General features: G+C 37.0%; 1 protein-coding gene across 1 annotated transcript in view; it reads right to left on the reverse strand.

The window, feature by feature from the left end:
- Positions 1-371: 371 nt before the first annotated feature.
- CHSY3 (chondroitin sulfate synthase 3) overlaps positions 372-16458 on the reverse strand; it is a 293152-nt gene continuing 277065 nt past the window's right edge. The window contains exon 3 of the mRNA XM_010590203.3: positions 372-2745. Within this exon, the coding sequence (XP_010588505.2) occupies positions 1183-2745 (1563 nt within the window). The 3' untranslated portion in view covers positions 372-1182. The remainder of the gene's footprint in view (positions 2746-16458) is intronic.

A 16458-nucleotide genomic window follows, 5' to 3' on the forward strand; every position in this document is an offset into this window, starting at 1 on the left:
TATATAAAATTAAGTATGTCTCTATGTGCTTTTCTAATAATTTAAAATAATCATTGTAAAATTGATTTTGATGGTTGTGTCTTTGAACTATCTACCAACCCATATTAAAGGCTATATCTGATCCCAAAGCTGGAGAGACAGCATGGATGTTTTTCCCAGATGTAAACTTTTGAATAAAGAACTTGCTCATTTTTATCACTTATGAAGGCTAGATTTTCAAGCATGATAATACAAATAGCATGCCTATAATCCCCTTGTTAACTTTTTCAGCCTTTGCGACAAGCATGTTTTGTTGAAAATGACATTTAAGCAATATATCAAGTATGACTGAAATGAAACAATACAACTTTTTCAGTGTTTTTGAAAAAGAATACTGTTATGCCTGTATTTTATTATAAATAACCAGGTTCTGTCATAGTTTATCTTCTTGCCAGCAAATGAAGGACATTGTTTCATAAAGCTTCTAAAATGTACATGAATATTTAATTAAATCATATTTCTTTGAGAAAATAAAGTTCGTTCGCATTTATAGCAGACAGTTGTGAGGAGCTCATAATTGTCATAAGACCAGGGTAGCCAGTACCGGTTGCTTGTGGACCAAAACTCCTCAATTTTTAAAACTTTTTTTTAAAAAATAAACATACAATCATAGGTGTTCATTTACTTTAAAAATTCTAAAGATGAAGAAAATTATCGTCTATATATTTAAGTCCTTGTATAAATTACAAAACTCAAGTTTATGTTACAGAGTCCCTTCCCCATAGGAAGCATAAAGCACTTTTGTGGTACCTTTCACCAGTAAATATTTGTATCACATTGGATTTGACAAACAAAATAAAAGTCGATATTGCCTCTTTAAGCCCCAAGAAAACATTCTTCAAAGTCATCTCTTATGGTGAATGATCTTCAAAAGTCATTTGATTGCCATGGTTTAAATCAATCTCGAATAAAGATATAAAAAAGTAACACACATATTGACTTCAGTAGAAATCTGAAATATCAGTGAACTGCAGACTCTTCTTGCTTGAGGTCAACAAACACCCTTTGGAAGACAACCAAGAGTAGTTTAAGACCCAGACAATGAAATAAAATAACAACAATAATAATAATAAAATAAAAATAACAACAACCAACAATGAGGTAAACTCCCCTTAAAAAAGGCAATAAGTGTTGCCTGGACTGTCAGGAGAGAGTTCGATTGTACCTGACACCCAAATGTTTTTCTAACCAGAGCTCAGCCAGTTGCATGGTTGAGGCAAAAGTACTTGCCTTGGATCCTAAACACATCTTATACTGCTTAGGGTCCAAGTTAGGATCACAATGAACTGGATGGAAAATATGCACCACTCCTACTTCTTGACTTCTGAAGGGCCTTAAGCCAGATAGAATAACTTTATTGTAGAGATCTACATCTTCCAGGCCCCAGCCTTGTATTGAGGTATCAAATCCACCTGCACCCAGAAGATCACTTTTATAAATACATGTGATTCCATATCCATAGTCTCTCCAAAATCCAGTCTTCTTTGAGAAGACGAAATCATCATCGGTAGGAGGATTGCCCCCATTGGTTACCTTTGGGTCATACTGACTAAAAATGATGGGGTAGTACACCTGCTGTCCCTGAATTGTATTGTCTCTACATCGTTGGAGAAAGTCTCCTCTGAAGATCAAGTCAACATCACAAAATAGCAGCAAAGTGTTATTGTCAAACTGGGAAGAAGCCGTTTCAAGACCAAGACCCCTGGAAAACTCTCCCTTAATGGGGATCAGGGTCATTTCTGCATTAGGGTACTTGTTCTGATATTCCTTTATCAGCTCAATATGTTTGCTAGAATCTTGGTCAGAATCCCTACTGAAAAGGATGATAACCAGCTTTACATTCTGCTTTGGGATAAGACAAATATTTTCAAAGTTCTCCATGAATCTTGAGAAAATATCATACCTTCCTGTGAGAGGGACAAGAATGTGTATTTTCTTTTCATTTTGCCCTCCCATTTCTTTGGCACCTTGAAAAGATGATAGTATCTTTAAAGAATTAGATATAAAGGAGAACAATTGAGTGTCACTGTTAATGCTCTCCACAAGGCTGTTCACATCTAGCTCTTCAGTTTCTCTGAAAAAAGGCTTGCTGAACAGCTGCTGAAGGTAGGCATGGCGCCTCACTGGCACAGTCAATTTCCTCCCCTTGTGCCTTTTGTATAAGAGGAGTAAATCCAAAATGTACTCCACCCCATGCATGGGATCAACCCTGCGGTAACCATACTGGATTTCCTTGAAGTCAATGAGCCGTCCTCTACTCTTGGCATTTTCATTGATCATCTCCATCACCTGTAGCACGGTGTCATCCAGAGCTGTTCTTAGGATGCTGTTGATGCTCTGTCGAGGTGGCTGATTCTCAGCTGCTGAGTAAAGGAGCTTCCCCGTCAGGAACTCCCATTCTATTACTTCATCTCTCTCCCGAGGCTGAAAGTGGTTGAAAGAAGGCATTACTCCCAGCTGCTGGTCCTCTTTGTTCACATCACTGTTACTGAGCTTGCTCATCAGAGCACTCTCTCGGTGCAGCAGGATGGTACGGTAGCGAAGTTCGGAAATTTTGCGGCTGAGCATGTAATTATGCAGCCTGTATTGGTATGCAGGCCTTTTGTTGGGATGAAGTGTTATGGCTGCATGGATTTTGCTATTGTGAAGGTCTTGGATATAACCCTTTCGATTATGTTCGTAATTTTCATGAAAGAGTTGCTGCATCTGAAAAGTAAAAGGAAGTAAAATGTTAGGATATTAAAAAAAAAAAAAAAACTTCAAATATTTAAACTTAAATAAAAATTATTTATATGATATTTCATAACAGAAATGACTTATGGGATTTATATTAAATGAAATTAAAATACTTTCAAAGGTCAAATTCATATGCTCAAATACTGCAAACTAAACGTCTAGCTATAGATTTTGAAGTAAAGAAGCTCTGACCCTCTTTCACTCTAAAATCAACTCAAAATATTAAAGAAAACAAGAATTGATTATACCCATAGCCCCCATAATGGACCATTGAGAGGAGTGAGCTGGAAGAGAGGCTTATCTCTGTTAATGTTGGACAGAGTGGGCAGAGCATGGCTTTTCCAAAACAGGTAGTGCATCATGAGATGTGAAACCAATGACTTGTTGCTTGGAATGGCAACATCAGGCTATTTGCTGGAGGAGACTTAAATTTTATTGAGCATCCTGACAGACTATCTTTACAGAAAGTAAGCTCTTGGTAAGGCTTACTTTCTGTAAAAAAATGGAAACTATACTGATTTAAACTACTGATCTAAGGTATCATAAGCAAAATGTAACATATTTGATAACTTATGAGCTAAAGGTCTTTCTGCTAGTGTAGAACATAGTTACTATCTCAGGCAGAAACATAAATGAGGAAATATTCAGAGATATCAGACCAAAATTCAAGCATCGGTCTGACTCCTCTAGTCCCACTACCACATCACAATATAGCTAGTCAATCATGAAATCTCCATCAAACTCATTCAGATAAGTTCAATTAAAGACAGAGAATGGAGAAGGAAGAGGAGGAGGGTGGGAGGAAAAGAAGGAGGCAGCCGCAGTGGCGGTCTCTGCAAATATTTGAAGACTAAGAGGGAAGAAATATTTCAAACTTAAGAATACATACTAGAAACAAATAAAAATCATAGATAAATCAAATAAAATACAGCCTCTGGAAAAAAAGAAATAAAGAAATGAGCTTAAATAAGATAAAAATTAAACCAGTGGAGCTAAGCAAAGCAAAGAGAGAGATAAAAAACAACTCTTACAGAAATGATAATCATATTAGAAGAAGCAAAAAACACATTCGTGTAAAGTATAGGAAGAAGAGACTTGAGAAAAATTAGCAAAATACTAAAAGCAAAAAAGGCAGGTTAAAAGTTTTGAGAGATCTACCCATTTATAGATTTATACATATAAAATAGATCTAATATATATGGGTACATATTAAAGGGGATAAAAAAGATGTACATAAAATACATCTGAGGAAGCAAATACAGTAACTGGAAGAGAAAAAGTCAAAATTTTCATAGAAAATGTCCTTAAAATAATGTAAGATGTATATCTATGTGCAATTAGGTTAAAAAAAAAAAAGCAAAATAAACAAACAAAATTGAATTTAGCTATAAAAAAAGGAAAAAATGAGTTTCACCACAGGATTCTCCATAGCAACACCCAATACTGAAAAATAGTGGAGTCATGCCCGGGAACACCCCAGGGAAGTAAATTAATGACGCATAATTTTATATTCAATTAAGCTAGAGCTCAAGTTTATTCCAACCAATATATGACTTAAGTATTATTGAAAAAAATGAACACCTTCTAACATGCAAGAACTTGTGGTAGATTTGTAGTGACAAATTCTGCAACACTCTTCCCATTGAGAGGGGAGATTTATGTCTCCCTCTCTTGAATCTGGGTGACTACTTTTAGTAATACAGTAGAAGTGACACAGTTCCAGATTCCAGATTGTCAGCTTCCACTTCCTGTCTTTTGGAGCTCTTACTCTGCAGAAACCAGCTGATATGTGAAAAGTATGATACCTTGAGTCTACCGTGCTGTGAAGAAGCCCAAACTACCCACATGGAAAGGTTCAGTGGAGAGAGAGATTCCACCCTAAGTGAGCGAAGAAACTGTCGGACTATTCCAGCCACAGTCATTATCTGATTCCAACAGCATGAGGGGTGAAGAATGTTGAATATATGATGGACTGCCAGAAGAACGAACAAATCTGTCTTGGAAGAAGCATAGCCAGAATGCTCCTTAGAAGGGAGAATGGTGAGACTTTATCTTACATACTTTGGACATATTACCAGGAGGGACCAGTCCCTGGAGAAAGACATCATGCTTGGCAAAGGGTCAGCGAAAAAGAGGAAGACCCTCCATGAGATGAACTGACAGTGGCTGCAACAATGGGCTCAAAGATAGCAACAATTGTGAGGATGGCGCAGGACCAGGCAGTGTCTCGTTGTGTCGTACATAGGATCGCTATGAGTGAGAACTGAATCAAGAGCACCAAACAAGTGTAAATTACAGTTCAAGGATATGCCAACTTCCCCCTGAAATTGTTCTTTTTATCTAGGAATCTTTACAAAATGAGAGCAGCACCCTTTGTTTGGCTTGCTTCATCTCTGCTCATTTCTAGCAATGCTTGGGAGCAATTACAAATGTGGCCACATTCACTCAGGCTTCAATGTACCTAACATGCCATTGAGGTACCTTCTCCTAACAGGAGTCCTCATCATTTTCCTGTAAGCACTACAACTTATGGTGGGAATTTAGGAAGCCAAGGTTCAAGAGGCTTAAGTTATTTAACCAAGGGTCTACTGAATGTCATGGGGAAGTTAAAACTAGAATTCTTGTTATTGGCAGTCTTGTCGCTTTACACACTATGTTTCGAATGGAAGAACACTGATTTAAGAAAAATCATAAAATTTACTTTAAAAACTATATTAGATTATTTTAAATAATTTGATCCCCTTAATTTTAGTTGGCTTCCTCTCTTTTAAGGAATTATCAGTTGATTCCATGGCACTTCCACAGCCTCCACAGCCTGGAATACACTCCAGTACACTGAAAGGGAAAATCATTTCACAATAGCAAAACCACAGCAGCAGTTAATGCCGGTGTGTCCTGATTGACTCCACTGCGTTAAGTGGAGAACCTGCGATTTCACCCTGTGAGAAGGAAATTATTTGAGAAGCTATAGAAAAATCTATGACAAAAATCAGAGAGAAGAAGAATAAATGCTGAAAGAAAAATGTTATATTATTAATCTTCTACTATATTAGTTTTTTTTTTTTTATATTAAGCTCCTATTACAGCTCCAGTGGTCCTAGTAGATTTATAAATTATGAAAAGACAACATAGGGAATTTCTGGAGTGATCACAGTTCTGTAAATCAGGAACTTCTACTTTTCAAATTATAATTTTAAAATCCAATAAGGAATTGACTGCAAACAGGCACGAGGTAACTTATGGGGTGACGGAAAGTTTCTAAAACTGGATTGTGGAAATGTTTGCACAATTTTGTAAATTTACTAAAAATCATTTAACTGAACACTCACAAGGAGAGAATTTATATCATTCCTCAACAGAGCTATTAAAACAGTAAGAAACGTTAAAAAATAAAATACAGCAAACTCCAGCTTTCAAAACAAAGAACTGAAATGATACATAGTCAGCAAAGTATGTACAGAATTTCCAAGGGCTGGTGAGGTTGAACTTGATCATCTGGAAACAAGTGGAGACAAAAGACCAAGCAGAGAAATGTCTGTGGCAAAAGGGTTCAAGGGCAGTAGATCTCAGGAAGTACAGGAAAAATTACTTCCTGAAAATGTAGAGCACAAAATCTATTGGGTTTATAACTCTGGGTGCAGGAACTGAGGTGAGATGGGCTGGCAGAATAAGTGACCCAAGGAAAACTTTTGTTTCAGAGAAGTAGACGAGACAAAGCTACACAAAGAATTAAGCAGTTTAGCCATATTTTCAGGAAGTACATTTAGTTGGAGGTAGCAGAGAAGATCAATGCCTTTCTTTGAGGAAATCAGCTAGCCTAGAACTGTAACAAACACCCTCATCAATACAAATATATTATGAAGAGCTCATCCAGGGAAAGTTAATTTACTTAAAGATGAGTCATTTTTCTAAAATAGGAAAATAGTACAGCGCTGACATAAATCTCTGTACGAAAAAATAGATTAGATGAAAAACTCTCACTGCCCCCATCCTCCCCCCAAAAAAGACATGGAACTGAGGAAAACATTAAGCAACTGTTCTAAAAAAGATAATGAAGTATTTGCTTCATATATGAAACAACACTGGTAGCATAGTGGTTAAGAGCTACGGCTGCTAACCAAAAGGTCAGTGGTTTGAATCCACCAGGCGCTCCTTGGAAACTGTATGGGGCAGTTCTACTACGTCCTATAGGGTCGCTATGAGTCGGAATCGACTCGATGGCAATGGCTTTGGTTTTTTTTGGTATGAAACAACACGGCAGAAATACAAGTTTTCAGGGATGTGATGTTAAGATGAACGTCAGCTCACAGAACTAAGAATGAAAGTAAGCTATCACCTAAAATAAAAACTGGAAGAAAAAAAAGACGTGTAAAACTCAGTAAAGTACAGACAAGATGGAAAGCTAAAAACATAAAATGGAAATAAAGAATTACAATGGATTAGAGAGTAATTATAGAAGGTAGGCCAAGAGGAGCCAAAAAACATAACTGGAGTGACTGAAGACAACGGAAGAATTATTTACAGATACAATTCAAGAAAACAATTTTGAAATAAAAGAGATGGCAGTGGGTTTTTGGGTAGTATCTGTGTAGGGAAAAAGGCCTGGTAACCTAAAATACAAAAAAACTAAACTCGTTGCTGTTGAGTCAATCCAGATTCAAATTGACCCTATAGGGCAGAGTAGAACCGCCCCATAGAGTTCCCAAGGAGCACCTGGTGGATTCGAACTGCTGACCTTTTGGTTAGCAGCCATAGCACTTAACCACTACGCCACCAGGGTTTCCCCTGGTAACCTACTTCTGAAAAATCAGCCACTGAAAACCCTATGGAGCACAATTCTACTCTGGCACACATTGGGTCTCCGTGAGTAGAAGTCAACTAAACGGCAACTGGTGGTGGGAGTATTTCTGCTGAGTCCCTAGATGGTGGAAACAGGTAAGTGCTCAGCTACTAACTGAAAGCTGGCAATTCGAATCCACCCAGAGTCGACTGGAAAGGAAGGCCTGGTGGTCTACTTCCAGTCACAACCATGGAAAGCTTTGTGACTCTGAAACACATGAGGTTGTCATGAGTTGGAACTGACTCAACAGCAACTGGTTTTTTGTTTCGTTTAGTATCTATGTATTAAATCCACTCGCTGTGCGCCAGAGACAATTAACCCAGAATGTTCAACCCTGACACGTATCTTATTAAAGTTGTTAGACATCCCGTGATAGGTAGGGAGAAGTAGGGTAGGGAGCTTTTTTGTTTTTTTTCCATTATAAATCTAAAAGCATCACCTACATTTTGGACCAATATACGTATGATAAAAATGAGTTAAAATAATCTCCACAGTATGTAGATTTTTGGCTCAGTGGTTAAGAGCTTGGCTGCTAACCAAAAGGCCAACAGTTCCAATCCACCAGCCGCTCCTTGCAAACCCTATAGGGCAGTTCTACTCAGTCCTAAAGGGTCACTATGAGTTGGAATCGACTCGACGGCAACAGGTTTGATTGGTTTTGGTATCCATGCCCAAGAAACCTATGTTTTAGTAGAAATTTTTCCAGTATCTTAAAGAAAGGACTCTAAACCGGTTAAGAAGGAATTACTGCATTTACCTATTCTCACTTTAAGACGCTCAGGTACTTTCTTTCCTAGCAACTCCTCCCTTTTTCCCTAGGCAAGCAGTGCTGTCCTATTTTCACTTTCATCCATTCTGTCTACACACTCTATAAACTCAGAATCATATCACAAATGCCATCATCTTTTCCAACTACCTGTATAGAATTCCACTCTTCAAATAATTTGAAATCTTCCAAGTGTACATTTTAATGGCTTAATGGCTCGTACTAAACAGGCACTTGACATTTCTCTCCTATGAGATTATAAACACTCTGAAAGAAATGGATGGGCCTTTTTCATTTGTACATCTCACTATAACTCAGGGAGGCAGTGTGCACTGCAATTAGGTGACCAGATTCTGGAGCCAGATTGCCAGGGATGGACCCAGCTCTAAGATATATTAACCATGTGAACTTGTACAAATTGCCTAACTACCATTTGTAAAATGAGGACTATAATAGTAAAATTTGTAAAATGAGGACTATAAAAGTATCTACCTCATGGGGTTGCTGTGAGGACTAATTGAGTATATGCATCTGAAGTTAGAAGTTGGCACACAATAACTATGCAAGTGTTAGCTACTATTTTTCTTGCTGTTATTATTATTTGTTTTTACTATTATTCTTAGTGGATTAAGTTTTCCCTAGAAAATCATTCTACTATGCTAAGTATTGCCATCATTTGATTTAAGATCACCATCTAAAATTCTGAAACTGAACTGTCATGATGAAGTATTTTTGTTGAAATGAAGGGAGAATAAGAAGCCATGCTATTATTGGGAAAGCTGTACCTAAACATCTTTGATGTCTTCTATTAAGGAAAAGCAATGCATTCTTTGTTCTCTATTAAAAGTAAAATTTTCTTAATTTATTTTTATAAAGAAGTTATTTCAATCTGGTGGAAATTCTTTCCTTCCCATTATGCCACCAGATTTTTTCTGAAGAGAAAGAATTCTACAACTTTAGAAAATTCTATTTGAGTCTCTGATATGAAGTTAAGGTAGATTTGGGAAATGAAGGTGTCTTAGCTATCCAGTGCTCCTATAACAGAAATACCACCAGTGGATGGCTTTAACGAATAGAAATTTATTTTCTCACAGTTTAGGACGCCGGAAGTCCAAATTTAGGGTGCTGGCTCTAGGAGAAGACTTTCTCTGTCCTGGGTCTGGAGGAAACGCCTTGTCTCCTTTGAGCCTTTGCTTCAGGGGGAACGTGGCACCTATCTTCCCCCATCCCCACTTGTCTAATCTGTTCCTTTTTATCTTTTGTAAGAGATTGACTCAAGACACACTGGACACTAATCTTGCCTCATTAATGTAACAGAAAACTCATTACCAAATGGGACTATAACCACAAGCATAGAGGTTAAGATTTACAAAACATATTTGGGAGGGACACAATTCCATCTATAATAGAAGGTATTCTTAAATATTAACAATAAGGTTCTTAAAGAGTGTCCTCCTTCTCTGGCATAATGACACAAAGGAAATGGTACCTGATTATAGATATTAAAAGGAAGAAATAATTTTGGGAAGTATATATATATGTGTGTGTGTGTGTGTGTGTGTATATATATACACATAAAACAGTATGGCGTAGTTCTACTCTGTCCTATAGGGTCCCTGTGAGTTGGAATCGACTAGAGAGCAACAGGATTTTTTTTTAATACACATGTATACACACACACACACACAAATAAATACAAGAAAACTGGGGAAATCTGAATAAGAATGGTGGATTATATCAATGTCAATATAAAAAAACCCACCAGTGCCATCGAGTCGATTCTTATTATATAATAATGTCAATATACTGGTTATAATATTTAACTATAGTTGTATACTATGTTACCACTGTGGTAAACTGGACAAAGGGTATACGGAAGCTCTTTTCTCTCTCTTTTTAACAATTATAAGGGAATCTATAATTATTTCAAAATAAAGGTTTAATATAAAAAAATCACGAGGCAAAAAAAAAAATCACTAAATGGAATCTGAAAATAAATTATTTTGGCACTTAAATTACTGCCAAAGTATACTTTAAAGCAGGTCTTGAAAATCTGTGGTCCGAAGGATGCAGGTGTGATTTTGTTTTTTTTTTCTTGGCCAGCCCAGTGTTTGGAATAAATTCAAATTTGGAAAAACTGTTAAATGAGCATTGCATTACCAGTCATTTATGGTCCCATCAGCTCTAAGTTTCACGCATTTGAGATACCTGAAGGTATTTGGGTTCTTCGACATCCCTTTATAGTAACTTAAACAAAAATTCTTTTTTGAAATTTATTTTCCGTTTATCTTACATGACCCTCACATGCCCTAAAGGGGAATACATGTCATAGTTTTGTCAATTAATATGCCTTTAGGTACTGTAATAAATGGTTTCCTATGGGTTAGCTTCATTCACAGGCAGGGTTTCTCTCATGGCAGCAAAAATGGTCCCCATCAGCTATAGGCTCACATCATGTACATTATAATCCAAGAGAAAGAAGCAGAGCTCACCATCCAGGCAGAGTAAACAGGTGATACAAGAAAGACTAGAAACTGTTGACTGCCCTGAACACTGCACTGAGCTGTGCCTAAAGGCAGATTACCCTCAGACTTCCTAGTTTCCTTGGCCATTAGTTTGTTCTTTGTTTTGTTAGTTTAGTTGTGGTTCTGGCACTTGCAACCAAAAGCATCCTGTCAAAATTAGATAAACTGATACTTATATATTTCAGCTTTGCACTAATGTTCTATGTGATTTAGGGGCGGGTTTGCCTTCTGTTTAATTAGCTAGTTGAATCTTGGTTGAAATCCAAAAGACAATGTTATATGGGTGATCTGTACCATTGAAACTGGCACTTTTTTTTTCCTGTTTCATTTCATTTTGTTAGCTAATTTAGTTTTTTAAAAAAAAAGTGTCAGACAACACAGAAAACAGCTTGCAGAAAGTCTTATATGTGATGAAGATTTCTCAGCAACATATATTCTGTACAGTTTTAAAAATACTTTCAGACAACATAGAAAGTAGCTCACAGCTATTAATTCCTAATCATGTGATATAAATTTCTCAGCAGAGTATATTCCAGACACATGATAACTCTGGCAAACACTAATGAGATGTAAAATCAGAAAGAAATCACTAAATTCATCAGACATCAGTTTATTATGGTATCATGGCATATAGTCATTTGTTAGCTTAAATTAACCCTGTGAGACGTGAAAAACCCTCAAAAAAAAAAAAAAAAACTAATGATAATTGAATTGACTGCTCGTCTATTTACCTGATTTAACTTGACATATACAGATTAAGAGAGTGACCACACAGCTGTTTCCTAAAAGACTTAGCTAAAATAATACTGGGTAATTGTTAAAACCTACAAAATTCACTTCCAACGTAGATTTTTATTTTTATTTTGGTAAACTGTCAAGTAAAATTTTTGGTATTCACTATTTCCTTAAACTTTTTATCTGCTCAGAGAAGAGCCAAAAAGGAATAAGAGGTGTTCAAGCTGCCACTAATAGACAATGGGAAAGAGGGAGGTTATAATTTCCAAGCTAGACTTTCAAGGCTTTTTGAAAAATAACACATAAATATAGCAGATGCCATATAATTTCAGAAGACATTAACACAATTAATTAATGTATTTTATGTGTTGAAAGTGATACAGTAACTGTATGATGAAGCTGGTCATGAAAAAAATTATGTCTCATTTTTCAAATAAAAAAAGAGAAAATGACAAGCTTTCTAATTCCTATTCTAGCTATGAAAGCTTTCAAATCCAAAATAGGAATTGTTTAACTAAAAGTGCTAAAGGAAAAGCTGAAGGCTTTCTTTGTTGTTACTGCTCTTGTTTTTATATTCTATTCTCTCAAAATCCCAGCAATAAACCATTTAGCCTCATGAAAGACTTAACATGAGTTTGTCCAATTTTGTATGACCACCATGTCTTTCACCAATGTAGAAGATATAAAAATGGTACAGAAGACTTGTACACCAGCATTCACTGAAGCACTTTTGGCATATTCACAATAGCCAAAAGGTGGAAACAGCCTAAATGTCCATCAACAGATGAATGGATAAGAAAAATGTGGCACATACATAAAATGGAATACTACTTAGCCAGTAGGAGAAATGAAGTCTTGACACATGATACAATACGGATGGAGCTGGAAGACATACTGAGTGAAATAAGTTAGTCCCAAAAGGACAAATATTCTATGACCTCAATTATATAAAAAGAGAAGAAGAGGCAAATGTACAGAGAACAAAGTTTATTAGGGGCTGGAAGGAGGGGAAAAGGAGAGGGAGGTTAATAGATTAATAGTGACAGAAATATTTCATTGACTAAAAGTAGGATTGCACAGCCAATTATTGTAATTGCTGTCAATAAGTTGTACACCTGTAAAAAGTTGAACTGAGAAAAGTTGTGTGATAGATATATTTACAACAACAACAAAAAAGTAGCTGCTGAGGTTGATTATGTACAACCAAAACCCTCATAGGATGTGGTTTCTTGGTTTGGAGGTTTAGGATCATAGTTTCATGGGACATACCAGTTAATTCTGCCTAATAACTTGTTTAGTGTTTCTGTTCTACCTCCTAGTTTGATGCATAGTGCCTCGGGTGTTAAAATCTCACCAGTAGCCATCCAAGGAACAATATTTGTATTATTTATGTCATTAAAAGTCAATTTCATTTGGTTCATTGGTTTGGAGGTTTAGGGTCATGGCTTCATGAGACATCTCAGTTAATTAGCCTAATAATGTGTTTAGTGCTTCTGTTCTACCTCCTAGTTTGTTGTGTAGTACATGGGGTCTTAAAAGCTTGCAAGCAGCCATCCAAGGCACAACTATCAGTCTCTATTCACCTGGAGCAACAAAGAAGGAGAATCAGGAACAGGAGAAGATATGGAATGTGTGGCTAATTGCCTCCAGGAACAAGGGCCTCCTTTGCCATGAGACCAGAAGAACTGGGTGGTGCCCAGCTACCATCACTGAACACTTTGATCAAGATTCCAAAGAACAATCCTGATCAAAAGGGGGGGGGATACAGAACATAATTTAAAATTCTCGTGGACTCCAGACTTCCTGGAGCCATGAAAGTTGGACAAACCTCAGAATCTACTGCCCTGAGATAATCCATGAACCTTAAACCAAAAATATGCCCTGAAGTTTTCTTTAAAACCAAACAACAGTTTAGCTTAATTATTAAAAAATGGTTGCCTTGAGCATTATGCTCTTTTAAGAACTATTTATATGGGATCAAATTGACAAAAGCAAGTGGAAAGATTAGATAGGAACCTTAGGGGGCAGTGAATTATGTTAATGGTAGAGGAACAACTCAGAAAATGAGGGTGAGAATAGTTACACAATTTGAAGAATGTAATCAATGTCACTAAATTGTATATGTAGAAACTGCTGAGGTGGTGTATGTTTTGGTGTGTGTATTCTCAACAACAACAAAATAAAATTATTTTTAAAAAATGGAGCAGATAAGGACTGGGGCAAATATACAATTTTTTGTTTAAAGGATGGCATATACTTCTGTGATAATGGGCTTTGGCTACATGACAGTTTTTAGCGAACATAATTAATGTTTGTACAGCAACTTTCAGCACAGTTTGGAGTGTTGCTTGAGAGAAGCTAAAATTTGATGACCTCCCAGCAAATAGGAGAATGGGCCATTATGCAGAGTTTATTGTTAATTGGTGTACATGGAGTTTTTTATATCAGTAGAAGTTCTATGTTCAAATTTACTCTGAAATGAAAATAATATATTTTCAAGGCTTAAGAGTAAAAATCTCCTATACATCATGTAGCAAATTGACTTCAGCTGTTAATACATTACAGAACGCAGTCTTATTGGATAAGTTATATGGAGAAACATAGTGTAGTTTCATGTATGCAGTAGATAGTGAGGAAAGTTGGTGACATCTAGTTGAATGTGAGCATTGAAAACATGAGATAGACAACATTCTATGTTCTATGGCAATTTGCCATTAATTCTTTTCAGTAACTTTGCCTGATCAGACCTTTCCAGATCCCATACTTTCCAACATTTTTGACTGCCTGTCTTACTTGAACCTATGCTCGTTCATTCATTCACAAATATTTAGTGAGTTTCTACAAATGTCTCAGGTACTATGGATAGAGCAACAAAAGAAATATGTTTCCTGCCCTCATGGAGCTATCTAGTGGGGGAGATAAGCATTATATATACATAATACATAATCTAACTGTGGCAAGTGTCCATTGCAATAATTATACCATGTTGTGCTCACTGCTTTACTTGACTCCATGCCTTTTCTAGACGGACAGTTCCCAGATAATAACACAGACCTGATACTTAATAAAATATTTTATTTAATTTTTAACAAATTAATATATACCCATGAAACCAATTGATAACCAAAACAGGGATCACAATTTTACTGTATGACCTTTAATTTTCTAATAGAAAGCTCTCAGCCTTCTCTGTTACATCCCTAGCTTCCAAATGTTTCTTTAAAGTGTAAAAACGTAGCTGAAGACTTTACACATCTGTGTTGTAAAGGATTTGGCATTTATCTTAAAGCTTTTATATCTTACTTAGGCTGTGACTCACAGTCCAGTACTCCTGTCCCATGGCTGATGGTGGTCATACATCTCTTTACTATTTTTGTAATTGATGTAGTTATCCAAGCAGGGAGAAAGGTCGAGGACACCCACCATCATTCCTGATTTGTGCCACTGGAATGTGAAATGATTGTAGGAGCCTACACTGATTCTAAATCAGGCTGTGCTCCATCACATTAATACTTTCTGCACAAATAAATGAAGTGCCGCTGGGGGACCAAAGTAAAAGAGAATGAAAGCAGAGCCCTAAGAAGGCCTTTGCCACCTGCATGGAGACAAAGTAGTCTTTCATTCAAGAAACAGAAGTAAGGCTTATGTAGGGATTGCTAAAGTGTTGTGTAATTAAGCTTTTGGAGACTTTTCAATTACTTAAAGAAAAGAAAAGAGAAAAATGAACTTCTCCTGTGTGTTCCTCTGCCACTCCATCAGTCTCCGCTCACTCGTGTCTGTTCTGGGCTAAATCCTGGCTCTGGAGCCACAAGCCTGGTTTTGGGATCTGTTCTTCCATTCTCAGTCTGACCTTGGACAAGTGACACCTCTGGGAAGAGAAAAGCTCCAGGACTCGTCTCTACATTACTGTGAGGGTTTCTGTTTAAATCTGGGAAAAGAAGAGCTCCTAGAGTATTCTCTTGAATATGGTGAGTATTAATAGGAGCCCCAGTGACACAGTGGTTAAAACATTTGGCTGCTAACTGAAATGTCAGCGGTCCAAACCCACCACCTGCTCCATGAGAGAAAGATGTGGTAGTCTGCTTCCCTAAAGATTTGTAGCCCTGAAAACCCTATGGGCAGTTCTACTGTGTCCTATAGGGTCACAATGAGTTAGAATCGACTCGACTGCGATGGGTTTGCCTTTTGGTTATATGTCAGCACTAGGCCCACTGTGGAAGCCCTGGTAGCGTAGTGGTTAGGTGCTACAGCTGTTAACAAAAGGGTCAGCAGTTCGAAGCCACCAGGCGCTCCTTGGAAACGCTATGGGGCAGTTCTACTGTGTCCTATAGGGTCGCTATGAGTCGGAATCAACTCAACAGGACTGGGTTTGGGTTAGGCCCACTGTCCGGTACATTGAAAGCTCTCAATAAATGTGAGCTTTCAAAAAAAAAAAAATTTTTTTTTTTCACATTATTATTCTTTGGATCCATTTCTATTGTGTACATCAATAACAGCAATAGTAATGCTAATACTGCTGTTTCTCACCTGCTTAGCTACAAAAATTGGAGGGGAGATCACACACTTCTTTTGAAAATCTGAGACATTTATGAAGGGCAAAGCCTAGAAAAACACAGAAATGCATATGCATGGATTTGACTTCACATTCCGTGAAGGCCAAATCTATAACCCCTGCTTCTGTGTAAGGGCTTTTTTGCTACTACACGACGTATGTAATCCTGGGAAACCTCAAGTCTTACAAAATTGCACACTAAACATCACAGGGCTTATGAGAAAAATAGGTTTGGGATAGACTACACAAAATCTATGCAGTTTTG

The sequence above is a fragment of the Loxodonta africana genome, chromosome 2 (assembly GCF_030014295.1).
Source record: "Loxodonta africana isolate mLoxAfr1 chromosome 2, mLoxAfr1.hap2, whole genome shotgun sequence".
Taxonomy (NCBI): domain Eukaryota; kingdom Metazoa; phylum Chordata; class Mammalia; order Proboscidea; family Elephantidae; genus Loxodonta; species Loxodonta africana.